We start from the raw sequence: 18733 nt of genomic DNA, 5'->3' as shown, positions 1-18733 counted from the left end.
CAGGTCTTTTCCACCCGGTGGGGGGGAAGATGGCTATTCTAACAACTGTGCTACCCACGAGGGCTTCCGAGTGAAATAGTAATTGATGTTCATTAAGATTTGGTCCAAGGTTTTAGTATAATTTTGCTTCAGTTATCAATTGAGCTACTGAACCCGTTAGTTACAATATAGAAACTAGTAATGGAAACGGATGGGATGTTTGTTTACATTTTAACAAAGGAAAACTATAGAATATATAAAATGCAAAATTACGCTATATGTAAAAAAAAAAAAAAAGTTTTAAGTTGTAAAGGATCATCAACAAGTGGCTTATACAGACATTTCGATCTTGTACACAAAATTAAAATTGAAAAGAAAGGTCAAATTACGAAAATTTCCATAATATTAAAAAAAAATAAATGATGGACCAAAAATGTTCAATTTTATAATATGCATGCAGACATTGTGATTGGAAAAGGAGAGAGAGAGAGAGAGAGAGAGAGAGAGAGAGAGAGAGTTTTCATATTAGATTTACCGAAGAACAACCTCATCCACCCATATATGTTATGTTTATAAATTACGTGTGTCCTCTGGTCCATTTGCTGGACGAAAAACAAGAGTTTTTCTGTCCAGCAAATTAATATAATATTAATTATAATATAAAATATATATTAGTGGAATATAATTTTAACTAAAGCTTTCGCAAAATAACGATAACGAATATGAAATGTAATTTCTGTGTATATGTGATAATGCGAACTGTGCAGTTTAATATGCGAGAATTATTTTAAGCCAAGGATGTCACCTAAAGTAGCTCTCATAAAATACCAAAAGAAAAAAGATCATTAAATTATGAATAAAAGTTACTTAGAACCACAATAAAGTCGATTAGCACAGATAGGTTATTTACAATCTAAAAACTAATCAGCATAATGATATTCCTGAGTACAAACTAATCAACTAAACAACGCTCAATGATCGTAGTCAAACAAGGAATTCCACCCTCCTCCAAGCACCCGACCACTTCACTTTCCATGCCTGCAACAAGCATGGAAAGTGAGATGGTCGGATGCTTGTAATGATTACGGCAGGCAAGAAAAATGCAGATTTGGGAGTTCATGTCAGAATCACAGGGTACCCCGGTTAATTTTTAATGCTGTTGAGAATAAGTTAATAGAGGTGAGCTCTGATCAGGTTACAAAATATGACTGCTATGAGGAACAAAAAAAAAAAAAAAAAAAAAAGTAGAACGTTATTAGTATCATTATGCTGATAACTTTCATGAAACTTAAAAAAAAAAAAATATATATATATATATAAACCGAGAAAATATTATTTTTTATGTAATATTATTTGTTTTAAAATTTGCTATACTATCTACAGGTTGAGGCAGAAGAAAAAGGCGATTTTAAAAACTCAGTAATTGAAAAATTTGTAGTTGCCAAATTACAAATATGTCATCTTAAAGTACATATCATGACAGGTAAAAAGGCCTACGCGCTCCGGATTCATTATTCTATATTCTATATTATAGTAGCACAGAGCGGAACGGAAAGTGAAATAAAATGACGAGTTGTAGTTAAACTAGGTTTAATGTTAAATACATACGATAAACAGAAAAAACGAATATGTTAGATACATACAGTAACCAGTAATACAAATACTGGTTACTGTATGTATCCAACATATTCTGTTTTTGTATTACTGGGTTACTGTATGTATCTAACATATTCTGTTTTTACTGTTTATCGTATGTGTTTAACATTAAACCTAGTTTAACTACAACTCGGCATTTTATTTTACTTTCCGTTCCACTTTGTGCTACATAATAGAGAATATAGAACATATCATGACGTTTACTTTTTGAAAATGATATCAAAAAAACGTTCTTGTTTATCCTTGAGGTGACCTCCGTCTCTGTGCAAGCATTCTTCAAATCTTCCACGCATATTTCTCCATGGCGCGGCGTAGCATCTCCGTAAGAATTCTGGCAATTTCTTCATGAATTCTTTCTTTCAACTCTTTCATATTTTCTGGATGAGAGCACACCTTGATTTTTAAGCGCTTCCATAAAAAAAAAAAGTCACATGCTACCAGATCTAGGGACCTTAGAGGCCAAGAAATGTTACTATTCCTGGAGATGATGCCATTATGAAAAGCATCCATTGACACCCGGCGGTATGAGACGTCGCGCCATCTGGTTGAAACCAACTGGCCTTATTAACTTGAAGAGACCTAGCAGCTAGTTCATCAGTCAAAAAAAGTTACGATAAAGTTAAAATAGCTGCCTGATACCACAGTTTTTATCCTTCTATTATCATCTTCAAAAAAAAAAAAAAAAAATAGGGACCCTGAGATGACATCGCATACCACGCTGTCACTCGGTTCCTGTGCATGCAATGGTTGCTGCTGGAATTGGCGAGGTGTTCTTCCGACCAATAATCGAAATGTTCTGTTATTCACAAAACTGTTTAGATCAAAGTGAGCTTCATCAGACATCTATAGATTGTGAATAAAGTCTTCATCGTTACCATTTGAGTTAGCATTTCTTGAAAAAAAATATTTTAAGGTAAGAAGATCACGAGGTTTTAATTCTTGCAGTACCTGTACCTCGTAAGGATGGAAATTTAGGTCGTGGCGTAGTATTAGTCGCACACTTCTATTGAATATTCATCGACAGTGCATGCCGAAGTGCATAACGCTCTGGACTCCGTATGGGAGGGGTCCTGACAGCTGTCATGTTTTTTTGATATACGGATGCTTTTCATTCCACCCGGAGGCTTCTTTCTGAGAGTAGAATCAGTTTCTTCAAAATCACGTACCCATGTGATTTTGAAGAAACTGATGGTATGAGCAGATGGTACCTTAAGCTTAAAGTGAACGCGAAATAAACGTTGAACGGCATCCTAACTTGTTTTTGCATGACACAGGTGCGGGGGAGAGGACTCAGTCCTCTCCATCGCACCTGTGTCACCCTGTATTTTGAACTCAAGGCCTGAGAGACTGCAAGGTTTATGAGAGGAAATTTTTTCAGTATGGCTAGCCTTAGTTGACAGACGAAATTTATTCTGTAAAGACAGTATTCACTTAAACAGAGGAGGTGAAAAAGTTTTCGCTAATGTCACTTAAGGAGGCATTAAGAGTTTAAAGAAACTGCTAGTTCGGGGCTTATGAAACTACACACGATCAACTCAGGTCAATGGCATGAGAAAAATTGCATTTGCACCCTCTTTGGGAGCGCTTGCGTGCATCCATAACACTCCAGGACCATATGGAGAAACACATAAGTTAAGGGAGGGTGTTAGGACTTTCAAAAGCAATAAAGAACAAAATTTAATTTGTCTATACAGTAATGACATTAGTACTGTAAAACAGATTAAATGAATTTGAGCCAACTAATTATGTACAGTTGAGCAAACTGAGACATAGTGCCACTGGCAACTGTATATTTAGGAGATACAGGGAGTGACGAAGTGAGATTGATGCTTCTCATCAAAAATTGTCCGAAGTATATTGCCACATTCAGACAGTTGCTACCTTTATCTAAGGGTAGCGTGGATATTGAATCGGTGTCGTGCGAAATGACTTGCAGTAATGGGAATTCAATAGTTGAGGTGTGTTACAGGCCTAATGGCTGAAGAATATGATCTTTTTGAAATCTTTTTAGGTACACTGAATGGGCTAGTGGTGAAGCGCAATAGTCAGTAATGCACACATGTTTGAGTGGACCGTGATTCAAGCTCATGTAATTACTAAATACATTAAACGATTGTATTCATTATATAAATGATAATCATAAACTCTTTCAACCTAATGATCGCGCCGGAGTATAAACATAACTTTTTTTTTCCCCCAGTAAGATTGTCTCATTATGGGCTACTTCAGCCTACTTTTTATAGACTGGTACACGTGGATGGATCGGAAATAACCTATATAGTGAGAGTTCCCCTCCATTCCCCAGTTTATTCCATGCTGGATGACAAGATAACATCTGAGGAATTCAAAAGATAGAATACAAGAATAGTGCCATATTTAGTAGTCACGCGTTCTTGAACCACGGTCACTTAAAGTGTGCATGACCACTCGGCTACAGCAGCCTAGTTTTTTTGAACAAACTGAATGATCCATTTATCTAAGTACAAGGGACACTCTAATATCTTAGATCTGGGTACATTTAAGGAGTCTTCAATATCAAAAGCTTGACAGTGAGAGAACCAGTAGCAGGCAGTGACTATAATACCATAAAACGAGTTGTATCTAAAGAAAACCTATCAAACATGTGTTAAAGCGTGTGTGACTACCACGTTTCACCACTCGGCCACATCAATACTAAATGCTCCCTACGGAATTATAATTTACTTTTGAAGTTTCCTGGTGGAATGAGAATAACAGTAGGCACTATATCAATAAAATAAATTAGTCATTTATCCACTAACGTTCCACGAATAAAATCACATTTTCACTATTTGAATTTGTAAGGATTTGGTAATTGCGAACCGCCATTTGCGAAGAGCAGCCATATGTGTGTATTATTATTATTATATTTTTTTTACGAAAACCCCAAACGCGAGAGGTATTAGAACCTATAGTACTTAGTACTGTGCTTGGGTTGGAGGTTGAGAAGACGAAAGAAGATATTTATTGACATTAGACTTGAACTTCTGTAGCCTGTAATTTTCAGGAAATACGTCTGAAGGGAGGTTGTTCCAGAAAACGGCAACTGAAGAATAAACGAGGAAGATGAAAAGTTGGGTCTGTGAGTTTGAAGTTGGACAGTATTTAAATATAGTAATTGAATATAAAAATTAATGGTCTTATATAGGTGATATATTTAAGTATGTATGTAGGTATATTAAAACTTGTGATTTCAGGTATACAAAAATGAAAATTTTTTTGCATCTATTTAAACAACCTAAATTAACACGTTCTTTTCTAAATGTTTTGCAGCTCCAGGATATCTAAAGATACCAGAGTCCTTTAGAGCGCACTATTTCAAATTTTCTTCAAATATACTGAATTTACACGTCGCTGCGGCCCACATTTGGCTTAATATACGACGAAACAAGACTATAAAAGAAGAATCGCTTTATGTTAATATTTATCAAGTGGCGCACTTAAGAGGTGGAAATGATCCTCCAGAACTAATTCAGGTAAGAATATCGCCTATACTTAAAGAAGACATTTCAAAAGATTGATTGTTAATATTGTTATGTAGGCTCTTATTACCACCTTAAGAATCCTAAAAGATCTGCAAGACCAGGCACAGAAATTGGCATAAATTGAAAATGAATAAAATTATATTTATGCTGCTTTTATACACCACTACATTTTTTATAATTATTTTAATTTATAAATGCAAAATATGCAAATTTTTAACCCTAAAATGTATACCACTCAAAACATATTCTAAAAATTCATATATCCTGGTATTGACATGATGTCTTAGTTTTGTTTAGAGCTTCACAATATTCTTGGACAGTAATTGCATTCGCAGTTGGAATCTTGAAGAATACCTATTACGGCTATTTAAAGCAGATGCTGTTGTTCTTCTCGGTTATATGTTCAACACCCCTAAACACTTACTTTTCGCTGAATTTCAAACACCCAACAAATAATGTACTAAGCTTTCTCAAGCCCGAATTACCGCTATTGCATGGACTCCATGAGATGTTGAAATACTACCTGAGACATGGCTCCTCATGCTTGCAGCACTGTACGTCCTCAATAGTACTGCCTACGGTGATCGACATGTATCACTGGCATTCCTTTTGCTTTAATTCCCTAAATGATCGAATGTTTCTGGAACCACTTCTGCTCTAATGGCAAGGTATCGTGTTCTGATGGTAACGCCTTCAACATCGAGAAACAACAAGATATTAATGGGGGGAGGGGGTCCGGACCTGCAACATTTGGTAGGCCACATCCATCCGGCACAAGAAATCAGATATATCAGAGATTTCCAATAACATCATCTCGTCCCCCTGACACAGTTACAGTAGGCTTGTACTTTGTATGATGTTGTTAGTTGGGTTTTAGGAGCATTGGCAACTGAGGCTATGTTGCTCCATGTTTTGCATGCACTTGTTTGCTGACTCGTTGTATCTGCAACACAAATTACGTGTGGCGTAAGCAACAAGAGCCAATAATCTGAACCGTCTTCATGACGCAAAACGTTTCACAATAAATTGGATGAGAAAATATTTCGGCAATTGTCACAATGTACATCAGGATGTTCTTGGAACTATCTCGATCGCTGTTTCTATGACGTTCACAATGTCACTACTAGATCCAGCATTAGCAGGTTCAAACGGTAGTGATCATTAATCAGTTTTATACACAAGTTAATTAATGGCTTCGCTGACGATGCTGTTTACAGTAGGAAACTGCATGGTCAGTGCCATGCAGGCAATCCTCTCCCAACTTCAGTAGGCTGAACAACATGCTCTACCTTTCTCTCATGCTATATGTGATTTGCCATTGTTATTACTGAATATTTTGCTGCTGTATCGGCCATGTCAGTGTGATCTTCATAAACAGCTGTGTGGCTTGGGACATATTTACAAATTTGCGGGAGCTAGACAATATCCATACACAGGCACTAGACACAATATTTGTATAAAGGTTTATAAAGAGGTGTGTGAGAAAAAATCAAATAATAATAATTGAAACAATAATTTGAGGGGTTTTTTAACTCAACAAATGGTGCAACGACTGTAGTATGTACTAATAGTCTAAAGTAATTGCTTACACTTATCTAATTTTAATCTAGAGATAACAGAATCTGAGCATAGACCACTGTCTTATTTATCTCGCTAGAGATTCAGCCGTGATGTACAGTCTACGACACATGGTGTTTTTTAGTGACAGCGGTAACTGGCGTCCTAGCATCAAGATTACGCCTATTTCAAAGTGCTATTTAAATCAGGACGCTTACTCATAGTTGCTACGCTTCACACCGTTACGACGTAGTTAGGTCTGTCTTCTGCTGAATACTAACCCACTTTGGACACATTGTTCATTTACCTTACAGAATGACCATTATTCATAGCGACACGGCCATTCGCAATTTTTTTTTCAAATGCAAAATGTCGCAGAACAGTTTGTAGTATCTTCAAATATTTGTTATATAGAACTGAACCTCAAGAGTGATATAGACCAGTGGAATTCAGCCAGGGGTACACGTACCCCTGGGGATACACAAGATCCTTTCGGGGATATGCTGATATATGTAATCGATTTTATTGAAAAGTTATCTCTTTATAAATATTCTTATTATCTATTTGTGTTCCATCATGTTTTCGGGTTAATTCATCAGTCGTCATCACTATTACAAGTATTAACTCGAAAATGTATTTAAGTAGCATGGAAAATGTATTTATTGAATTTCGTGGGGAAAAAAATATAATGTGAGTTACAATACTCTTCGAGAAAATTGTACGTAGTACCTAAATAATAATAATAAAAAAAGGCCGAATACTAGTGCAAGTCAAAACCGCATATTAACACTGTGACGACATAACTCTGACAAAAATGAGTGAACTGCGCACTTCATAGTTAAAAGGTCGAATATTTGAAGAGTAAAACTCCGTCATTTGCTCAGAAAGTGCAACTGATCATGCGATGGGGAAGCGTAGTTAACTGTGCATTCCTTAAATTATCTTCTAAGCTTTGATGTTGGACATAACCGCTAGCAGTACAAAAAAAAAAAAAAAAAAAGCCACGATTTGTTGGAGTTCTGCAAATGTTATCGATGCTTGCTAATGAGCAACAAATGCCTCATTTTAGTAATAGGCAGCATTTCTAACAACTTTCTAACAACTATCTATCCCCTCCCCTGTTTTTTATCCTTCTTGATTTCAGGAGAACTAAACCTAACATTAACCTTTCTACTTTTCCATATTCAATTAGTAACAATGGTCAGGAAACCACTCAAGTTACTCTGGGGCTATGAATGGAGAATGGACCGATTATTTATGATATGTATGAGCAACAGGGACATAGTTAATTTGTACATTTATTCAGAGCAGTTTAACTGCATATTTTAAGTGATCGCACATAGGGCATTTTAGAAGTCCTCAGAGTTACTGCAAAGGATAGCATTAATGCAATTTCACGCAGTGCGGAAAAGACACGAGTTCGAGTAGGGGTTCTACGCTTTTCTCTATTATATCTTTATTACATTTTTTTCACCTGGAAATTTTGATATTTCATTCTACAAAAGGTAAACTGCTGTATAACAAATGCAATTTATTCTAAGATATAAATGCAATTTTCAGACGTGAGAGAGAGAGAGAGAGAGAGAGAGAGAGAGAGAGAGATTCATAGCTCATATATTAGCTATGAATTTATCACAGATCAACAGCATGCAAAATACTGAAATCACAGAGCAACCTAATATACGAGGTGTTGTAATAAAGTTTTCGGACTGATGTTGTTACAGTCATGTTCGATGGGCTGAAAAATAAACGGAAATGGTAAGTTGTAGTTAAAACTTCCTTCAACAGATAGAAGAGAGATTGTCCAGAAGGCTGACAGATTGCAAGTAAAAACCAGTCTCGTCAGTAGCGTTAACGTTCCATGTAACGATTTTGACATGGAGCAAAATCTATAGCAAAAATTGGGAAAATCTGTAACAAAAACGTATGAAATGTTAAAAACTGTTTATGGTGATGAAACGTTTAAGTCATATCAGTGTGTTTGAATGGTATAAGCGGTTATAAAACACGGATATGAGTATGTTCGCGTTGACTCAAGAAGTGGACGTTCGGATCGCAACACTAGGACGGACGGTCTACCGTACAACGAACGTTACGAGATTAAGCAGCTGCGCAGTTCGTAAGGAACCACCACGTTATAGCGAAAGTGCATTAACTTTTGGATATCTGTTATAATCTCATATACTCGTGTATCAACCTCGTCTCATGCTTATTTTACTGATGAAGTTTCCTCAGAAAGTTTTCAACCAATCAGGAAATATGCAAGGACGTATGGATTAATTAAGTACACTGCATATTAATACATTAACTGAATAGCGTTTCCATAATTTCTAGGAGTCCTGATCCAATTGTTTTTATAGGTCATAGTTATATCCTGAGCACAGATAAACAATTTAGGGTAAAGTATCCATAGGGTGAACAGGGACTTAGAGGGGAACAGGCATTCCGTGTGTTATCAGACACTCGGTCTAAAACACTGATGGATCCGATATCTTTCTATTTCAGAAGATTTAGGAGAAGTCCGGTTGGCCTGCCTCCCGAAAATCCACTCATGCAAACATTCTCGATGGTAAGCTCTGTTACGTCACTTAGGTGGCAATGAACGTGTAGAGTGGTTCTCTTCAAGACGTCTGGTCAGCGTGAAAAGGAAAAGACCAAACCCTCCAGCACATGACAGCACGACGAAACAAATGGCCCTCAGTCCCCAGCGGCTTTCACTCCCACTCTTACGGCAGCGAGAGAATCAGAGTGGAAGCAGAGGGCGCTAAAAATCTCTGGGCAAGACCAGGCTGTCATGCACGGAAACTGAACTTGGCCTGTTACAACGTAAGATCGCTCACTGGTGAAGACAGGATATTAGAGCTGGAAAAGGAATTGGAATATCATCGGTTTGGCTGAAACAAGGCCGACCGGGCTAGCCGAGTGGGTAAAGTACCTGCCCGGCAACCCAAAGGTCGCGGGTTCGATTCCCGCCTCGGGCTTGGATCAAAGTACTGCAAAAACCTTGGGAGGTGCAATATGGCCACAGAAGCCGATGCGCCAACAACTACCAAATCAAATCAAATCAAAAATCAAGCTGAAACAACAAGAAGAAATGAATCACTTATATAAGTTTATCAAGTGGAAATCTGCTGTACACCGATGGAAACGGTGAAAGGAGTGAAGGTCGAGTTGGCTTTCTGGTCCATAAAGGTATAAAAAAACAACATTTTGGAATTCAGAAGTACATCACTAAGGGTGTCAAGACTACTACTCGGGATTTCTAAGAAGTAGGATCAAAGTACTGCAAAAACCTTGGGAGGTGCAATATGGCCACAGAAGCCGATGCGCCAACAACTACCAAATCAAAAATCAAGCTGAAACAACAAGAAGAAATGAATCACTTATATAAGTTTATCAAGTGGAAATCTGCTGTACACCGATGGAAACGGTGAAAGGAGTGAAGGTCGAGTTGGCTTTCTGGTCCATAAAGGTATAAAAAAACAACATTTTGGAATTCAGAAGTACATCACTAAGGGTGTCAAGACTACTACTCGGGATTTCTAAGAAGTACAAGCTAAAGGTTGTAATGATTTATGCACCAATATCGAGCCATGATGATGAAGAGGTTGAATAAATGTACACCGAAATTGAGAGTCTTCTAGATGAGCAGAAAACCCACTACTACACTATTATTATAGGAGACTTCACTGCTAAGAGACAAAACAGAGCAGAAAGGGAAACTATAGGAAATTTTGGAATTGGTGAAAGAAATGAAAGAGGTGAAAGACTTGTGGAATTTGCATAATCTCGAGGAATGTCACTAATGAACACTTTTTTTTTTTTTTTTCAAGAAAAGGGTGAACAGAAAGTGAATATGGAAGAGCCCAAATGGATTAATAACTAATGAAATCGACTTTATCCTCACTAACAGAAGATATATCGTGAATGATGTTACCGGTAAATAAACAAGGTAAATGTTGGAAGTGATCACAGAATGGTAAGATGCACACTTGATATAGATGTAAGAAAAGAATGGAAAAAAACTGACTCGAGTAAATAATACAGAAGTCTTTGAGATAACAGAACAGAGAAAACGCACAATGTACTGTAGGTAAAAAATGTACTATAGGTAAAAAGAAATCCAAAGAAGAAAAAATTAGTCAAGAAACACTTGTCATAATGAAACGAAAACGACAAATGAAGAGCAAGATAAACACTGACAAGGAGAAAAGTGATTATACTGAGTTATACAAAGCCATTAGAAAGAGACTCAGAGAGGACATAAGAAGATTTAACACAAGAAAAGTAGAACAAACATTAAGGGAAAACAAAGGACTTAAATAAGCAGGCATGAGCAGAAAGACAAATGATACTGAAACTAAAGAACAGTGATTGTGTAGTTATAAATAGCAGAGAAGACATAATTCAAATAGAACAAGACTACTGTAGAGAATTATACAAGGAGCGAGGGAATGATGCCAGCAGTGGGGAAGATGGATTGCAAATTAGTAACACATACGACATACCCGATATCCTTCCTGATGAGGCAGAACATGCGTTAAAGAAAATGAAGAATCAGAAAGCCCCGGTGGAAGATGAAGTTACTGTAGAGTTGTTAAAATTGGGAGGAAGAGACATGACACAAAAACCGCCAAGACTCTTCACAAAATACATTAGAAAAGGTGTGAAGCCTAAGGAGTGGAATAATGCAATCACAGTTTTGCTGCATAAGAAAGGAGATAAATCAGAAATTATAGACCAATTAGCTTGTTATCCCATATCTACAAGTTGTTCACAAGGGTCATTACTAACAGATTAGAAAGAATACTTGATGAGAATCAACTGAAAGAGCAAGCTGGCTTTAGGACAGGATTCTCAACTATGGATCACCTTCACTTATTATTACAGCTAATGGGAAAGCAAATGAATATAAAACACCATTATGCCTGGTATTTGTGAATAATGAAAAGACATTTGACTCCACACAGCATAAGGCAATGTTTCGGACACTGGAAAGACAAGGCATAGACATCCCATATATTATGCTTTTGACGAAAATATATGAGAACGCTACCTCCTTTATTAGACTAGACAAAGACAGTAGGAAATTTAAAATTGAGAAAGCAGTTCGACAAGGAGACAATATCTCCGAAGTTGTTTCTGCTGCCCTTGAGGAAGCTTTCAGAAGATTAGACTGGTCGCAGAAAGGAGTCAAGTGAATGGAGAGTACCTAAACCATTTACGATTTTCAGATGACATTATGGTCATAAGTCACGATCCTAAAGAATTGGAGTAAAATCTTATCAGTTATGCAGAGTTAGTAAGGATTTTGGACTAAAGATGAATATGGCTAAAACAAAAGTAATGATGAAAAAGTATGCCACAGAAAGGGATATAATGATTGAAAAGCAGTGAATGAAAAGGTGGAGTCATATACTTATCTGGAATAAGTCATTAGCTGTAATAATGATGAATGGCTGGAAGTCAAGAGAAGAACAAATTTTGGATGGATAGCATTCAGGAAATATAGTCAAATACTGAGGAGCACTATTCCAATTTGTCTGAGACGTAAAATAATGAACCAATGTATATTCCCCCCACCATGACTTATGGAATCACGTGAAACTTGGGCACTCACCAAAAGAATGGAAGAGAAGCTGAGCACTTCACAGCGAAGAATGGAACGAATTATATTGGGAATCAGACTGTTAGATAAGAAGAGAAACACATGGATTAGGCAGCAAACTCAAGTAAAGGACATTCTTATCAAAACTAAAGAACTAAAATGGTCTTGGGCAGGGCACATAGTTCGACGAGATGATGACAGATGGACTAAGAAAATAACAGAATGGTACCCAAGAGGAGCTAGAAGAAAACCTGGAAGAAAACGACAGAGATGGATAGATGAAATTCATGAGTTGTGGGTAGTAAATGGATGACCATTGCACAAAACAGAAGGAACTGGAAAGTTGCTGAAGAGGCCTTCATCCTGCAGTGGATTGATAATGGCTGATAATGATGACCCATTCCGTATGTAATCAGATTAATTTTTGATTAGAGTGGTACACATTTTTTGGAAAAAAATCTAAATTTTCGACTTTTTTAAAATGCAAATAGGTGAACCTGTACAATTTTAGGTACGGATTCCAAAGCCATAATTTATTTTGTCGAATCACGAAAATTGTTTTGGGAAAAAAAAAATGAAAATGTACTACTCATAGCAAAATATACGATATCTCGGAACATGCAGTAGCATAGAAAAATTATTATACTAGAAAAATAGTATAATAATATTTCTAGCGTAGAAAAATTATTAATTATACTCACTAATCTTACTAAATCAATAATTAATTTAGTGGCTCAGCACAGGTTTTTTTTTTTTTTTTTTTTTTTGTTTTGAAACTGTTTTGTGCTCCTCTCATGAATCCGTTTGCAAACACCAACGGAGTCTGCTATCTGCTTCATTCCATTTATTTACCTTGGTATATCTTTTTTTTTTTTGCCACAATTTTGATATCTTAGTGAAACCTATCGCTCTGCTCGCCACTGGTTGCACCGAAGTTCAAGGTGGGTGTGCAGAAAATTAAGATTTTTTACACCCATGCTGCAACCTAGTTTCATAAAACTAGGTTGACACAACAAGTTTCGTTGTTGACACACCTCTCGTAGTCTTTTGACTTATAATGCCTAAAAAGTGTTTCACATTCTTGAATGCCGACCAAATCACCATTTCTTTCTGAGATATAGAAGGGAAATTATTATCTTGCAGAGCTTTCTGATTTATAGTCCATCGAAACAGCATCGTGGAGTTTATCATCACTTATCTCAGTTTATTTTGAAACGATGTAAAAGTATAGAAGTCTAGAAAACTTACAGAGGCCAAACTCTGAATCAAATTTGGGTCAAATCACCAGAATTATCATAAAAGAGAGATTAATTTATATCAGTACATTACAGTATGTAAATAAAATAATGAAAGACAAAACAATTCCTATCCGTGTAATAGCAATGCATATTCGTCAATCTGTATACATTTCTGTTCCAACGTATTTAATAACATTATTTTTAGAATTTGTATACAATTATATGCTGTAAATAATCAAATATTTGTACACCCTCCTAGTCCACTGGCCGTACATGGAGGTGAAACTATGGTGAATAAACAGATGGTGAATGTATGAATGAATGTACCGAAAACAGCCTCCCACTTATATATGAGAATAACAAACTTTCATTACTTCAAATTTTATATATGGCGGAAGCAGAAGCACTTTGCTTCCACGAGAGACAAGTTGCTCATTGATAGTATTTTTGCTTCCAGATGTGATTTGATTCCTTTTGGCCACGTCATTCTATTCCGATAATTAGCGTTGTTCGGACAGAACACCTCATAATATTATAATAGGTCACAACAGCTCTGAAACTTGAGGTGGAAGTGTCTATCCGTACCTTCCTTCTCCATTTCTAGCCCTGCTTTGCCCTTGAATTTTCTGAACCAAATAGTGGCTTAATCAGTTTACTGCTTCTTAAAAATGTTACAAAAAAAAAAAAAAAAAGGAAAAAAAAGTGTTTTCCCTCTGGAAAGCCAACTGGTCTGAAGGGTGTACAATTAGCATAAAGGTGGCGCAAAACAAAACAATACAATGTTATTTTTTTATTACAAATTGATGGTAAACAAATGAAAAAGAAAGTCACCTAGTGGTATAACTCCCATTTCCCCAACCCCTCAAGATGGCACATTCGAACTGATCAGCCTTTGTTCCCGTAAATTTCCAAAAAAAAAAAAAAACAAAAAAAACACAGCATTATATTCAGTAACCTTTCCTAAGATTTCTCGTGTATAGCATCGAGCTTTTAATGGCGGCGTTTGGGACCTGTAAGCTATGCCCTCGTGTATAGCACAGTGGTGTTAATCACCGTCTTCCCGAATTCGAATTGCTCCAATTCTTCAATAACGCTAGGAATTTTTATGGGCTTTTTCACAAAGTGGCTGAGTTAGTCGGTATCAGGGGAGGGTTGCATAGTGTTTTCTCTCCAAAATAATTAGGGGTTTTCGTCCAACAAACCGAACTACTTGGAAACACGTTTGTTCTTAAAAAAAAAAAAAAAAATGGTTATTTGGTGTCAACACAAGGAAACTAGGAGATCTCTGTTTCACACCGACTGCAAATTTATTTTCTATGAAGGTCTGTGCGACGAATCCTCTCTGTTCTTGTATGGAATAGTAAGCCGTTTCTTTAATTTACCTGAATTTACATGGTTAATAGGTATTTTTCTCGAGAGAGAAAAATATTAAATATGCCCCTAGTTATAGAATTTTTTAGTTATAGAACAGTTATAGAATTTTTTAGTTATAGAACAGTTATAGAATTTTTTAGTTATAGAATTTTTTCTATAACTTTTTCTAGTTATAGAATTTTTAACTGTATTTTGTATGGATTGTTTATCCCCCTGACTTTATTGCGCCTGAGACGGATTCCAGTCTAATCTGCCCATGTTCAGGCTTAGACAAAATTTATAAGCCGCTGAAACAATTGACGTGCTATATATAGGGCAATTCACGACTTTGTCTTAACTTTTGGGGCGTATTCCAGAGGTAATTTCCAGTGATAAATGTCAAGTAAACATAGGTCCGATTTTCTACACGGTTATTTAGTTAACCTAATAGCTACGTAAACGAGTATAAATAAGTAAAAGCGAACAGGTAGATACACATCTTGTGAATATTAAAAGTTATGGAGCCGTAGGTACTAAAGTTCAAAAATTATATAAAAAGTAATTTCATTTACAACAACGTTTGCATGCGCAAGAGCGACCTTGACCGTAATTAATACAACGTGAAGTTAATTTTATGATAAAAAATTTACTTCCTTTTATTTGCAGAAGGCTTACAAAACAGGAAAGGACGAAAAGATAAAATGAGGATTGGGCATGCTGACCACATGAAAGAATCCCATAAGAACCTGGAACTTCTTTTAAGAAAAGTACAGTACGATAAACACAAGTGGTACATCCACGGAGATTTCAAATTTATCCGGATTCTTTTGGGTCTACAATATCACTATAAATATATTGTTACTTTTTGTGTGAGTGAAACAGTCGAACCAAAACTATTCATTAAAACTAAGATTTCAAACTGAGTTTGGTTCCCTCGCATGAACTTTGTGCTGGAAAGAAAAATGTCAGTACGTCAAAAATATACCTCCTCCATTCTCAGTTAGACTTTTTTCCCATATAACCTTGGACACATTAGCAATGAACACGGTGAACGTTTTCATAAAAGTATTGCTACCATGGATAAATGTTATGGGGGCATGTGGCAGACTACAGCTGACTATTAATCGAAACAAGTCCTGTTGATTACAAAAGAAAAAGAAAAAAGATTATATATGTATGCCGTTTATTGTAATACGTATTAAATTTTCATTAAAAATTTCACTAAGCATTCTTCTTCAAGTCTGCGGATGCTAGGCAACAGCCGATTAAAAATTTGGATTCAGCTCATCAAAATCCAATATACGTATCATATTTGCGGGGGGGGAATCAAAACCTTAGTTGTACGAAATCGGCATTACTGTAACAAAGCGATAACATCGGTTATTATTTGGTGCGCTTCAAGAACTGGATGAATTGTAGCTTAGTCTGCTCAGGAAATTACGTATATTTGCTTCAATAATTGGAAAATGCCATTATAAAAATTCAAATTTAACCAAATACTGGTAAAGGTAACACATGAGCTATAATTCTACTTACGATTATATTTTGTATATTTTTCATATTATTCAATTCAACTATATCACAATATATAATAATTTATTCTCAAGAAATAAATATTACAAAATTGGATACTTTTTCTTGTGTTCATTGCTTATTATCGAACCCTCGATGTAGTACTGTCCATATAATTACCGTCCATCCCATGTTGGATGGCGCCTTCGTGAGTAGCACAGTTGATAGAATCGCTCTCCTCCGCACACCAGACGGAAAAGACCTCAGTTCGAGTCCCATCGATGGCGTGAGGAATTTTTATGGGTCTTTTTCACAACATGGCTGAGGTAGTTGGTCTCAGGCGAGAGTAGCATAGTTTTTTCTCCCGAAAACTCGGGGTTTTCGTCCAGAAAACAGAAAATCGACTACAGAACACACGAAATTTAAGGACAGTATACCCGGAGCAATATAGCCCTAGTTGCTGATGCTCCTACAACAACAACAAATATTGGGTGGAAAGATTTGGATTCGAATCTCGTCAATGATCCGAAGAATTTTTATGGGTTTTATTTAAAACATCGCCGAGATTGTCAAACTCAGGCGAGGGTCGCATGTTTTTTTTTTCTCCCAGAAACTCAGGTTTTCGTCCGGCAAAGAGGCAAATCATCGACCACAGAATAGAGGCAATTTACAGATACAACACACACACACACACACACACACACACACACACACACACACACACACACACACACACACACACACACACACACACACACACACACACACTTCTTCTTCTTCGCCTTCTTCCCACGTTTATATGGGGTCGGCATTTCCGTCTTTAATTCTTTTCCTCCCTATCCTGGGCTTCCTCCCTCTCCTCCATCCTCTCTTTTAAATCCTCTGCCACCTTGTCCTTCCATCTCAGCTTAGGTCTCCCCCCTCTTCCTCTTCCCTATCACCTCCAACTTTTCACACCTCTTCCCCACATACTCCTCACTTCTTCGTTTCACATGTCCAAACCACCTCAACCTAGATTCCTGAATTTTTTACTCAGAGGCCCCACCTTAACCGTACCTCTGATGTAGTCATTCCTTATCCTGTCCTTCCCCGTCACACCACACATCCATCTTAGCATCCTCATCTCCGCCACTTCCGTCTTCTTCTCCTGGGCCCTTGTAATCGCCCATGTCTCAGCACCGTACATCAATGCGGGTCTAACCACAGTTTTATATACTCTTCCCTTCATTCTACAATTTACTTTCTTATCACACAGCACCCCACCCATCTTTCTCCAGTTCAACCATCCACATTGCACTCTATGCTGTATTTCTCTCAATCCTCCATCCCTCCCAACGTTCGATCCCAGATACTTAAATTTCGAAACTGATAGTAGCTTTTCCTCCTGCAGTTTTATGGAACTCTCATCTTCTCCATTCAATACCATATATTCTATCTTTGTTCTACGTATCTTCATGCCTCTCTCTTCCAACGCTTTCCTCCAATCCTCCAATTTCCTCTCTACCTTTCCTTGGGATGGTTCGCACAGTAAGATATCATCCGCGAACAGCATACTCCATGGTGCTCTACTCTTCACTTCTCTCACCAACACATCCATTACCAGATCAAAAAGATATGGGCTAAGAGCTGATCCCTGGTGCAGTCCAACTTCTACAGAGAACCTCTCAGTCATACCTACACTACTCTTAACCTGAGTCACCGCTCCCTCGTACATTTACTTCACAAGCCTTACGTACTTTTCTGATGCACCCTTCTTCCTCATACATCTCCATACCTCTTGTCTGGGCACTCTTTCATATTCTTTTTCCAGGTCTATGAACACCATGTGCAACTCTACTTGCATCTCCCTGTATCTTTCCATCACCTGGCTTAAAGCAAAAACCGCATCTGTTTGTTCCTCTTCCCGGCATGAAACCAAAACTGTTCCTCTCCTATTTCCGTCTCCTGCCTTATCCTTCCTTCCACAATTCTTTCCCAGATCTTCATCGGATGAGGCATTAACTTTATTCCCCTGGCGAAGATGAGGATGCTAAGATGGATGTGTGGTGTGACGAGGAAGGACAGGATAAGAAATGACCACACACACACACACACACACACACACACACACACACACACACACACACACACACACACACACACACACACACACACACACACACACACACACGAATATGCTTATTATTGCGTTGTATTTCGTTGTACATAAGTGTTTATTTATTCATTTTTAATTAACAAATTACATCCATTGGTGAGCACCCACCGAAAACAGTTGGTATTAACAACTTTTAAAAGTAAGCTTACATTTAAAATATCATGCGCCGACC

At 37.1% G+C, this 18733-nt stretch overlaps 1 protein-coding gene across 1 annotated transcript in view; it reads left to right on the top strand.

Moving 5' to 3' along the window:
- LOC150085362 (growth/differentiation factor 8-like) overlaps positions 1 to 18733 on the top strand; it is a 66494-nt gene that overhangs the window by 35323 nt on the left and 12438 nt on the right. The window contains exon 2 of the mRNA XM_090373174.1: positions 4927 to 5129. Coding sequence (XP_090229300.1) covers positions 4927 to 5129 — 203 coding nt within the window. The remainder of the gene's footprint in view (positions 1 to 4926; positions 5130 to 18733) is intronic.

The sequence above is a fragment of the Mastigoproctus giganteus genome, chromosome 5 (genome assembly GCF_048544385.1).
Source record: "Mastigoproctus giganteus isolate SK-2022 chromosome 5, ASM4854438v1, whole genome shotgun sequence".
Lineage (NCBI taxonomy): Eukaryota > Metazoa > Arthropoda > Arachnida > Uropygi > Thelyphonidae > Mastigoproctus > Mastigoproctus giganteus.
This window is presented reverse-complemented; position numbering and strand designations above follow the sequence as displayed.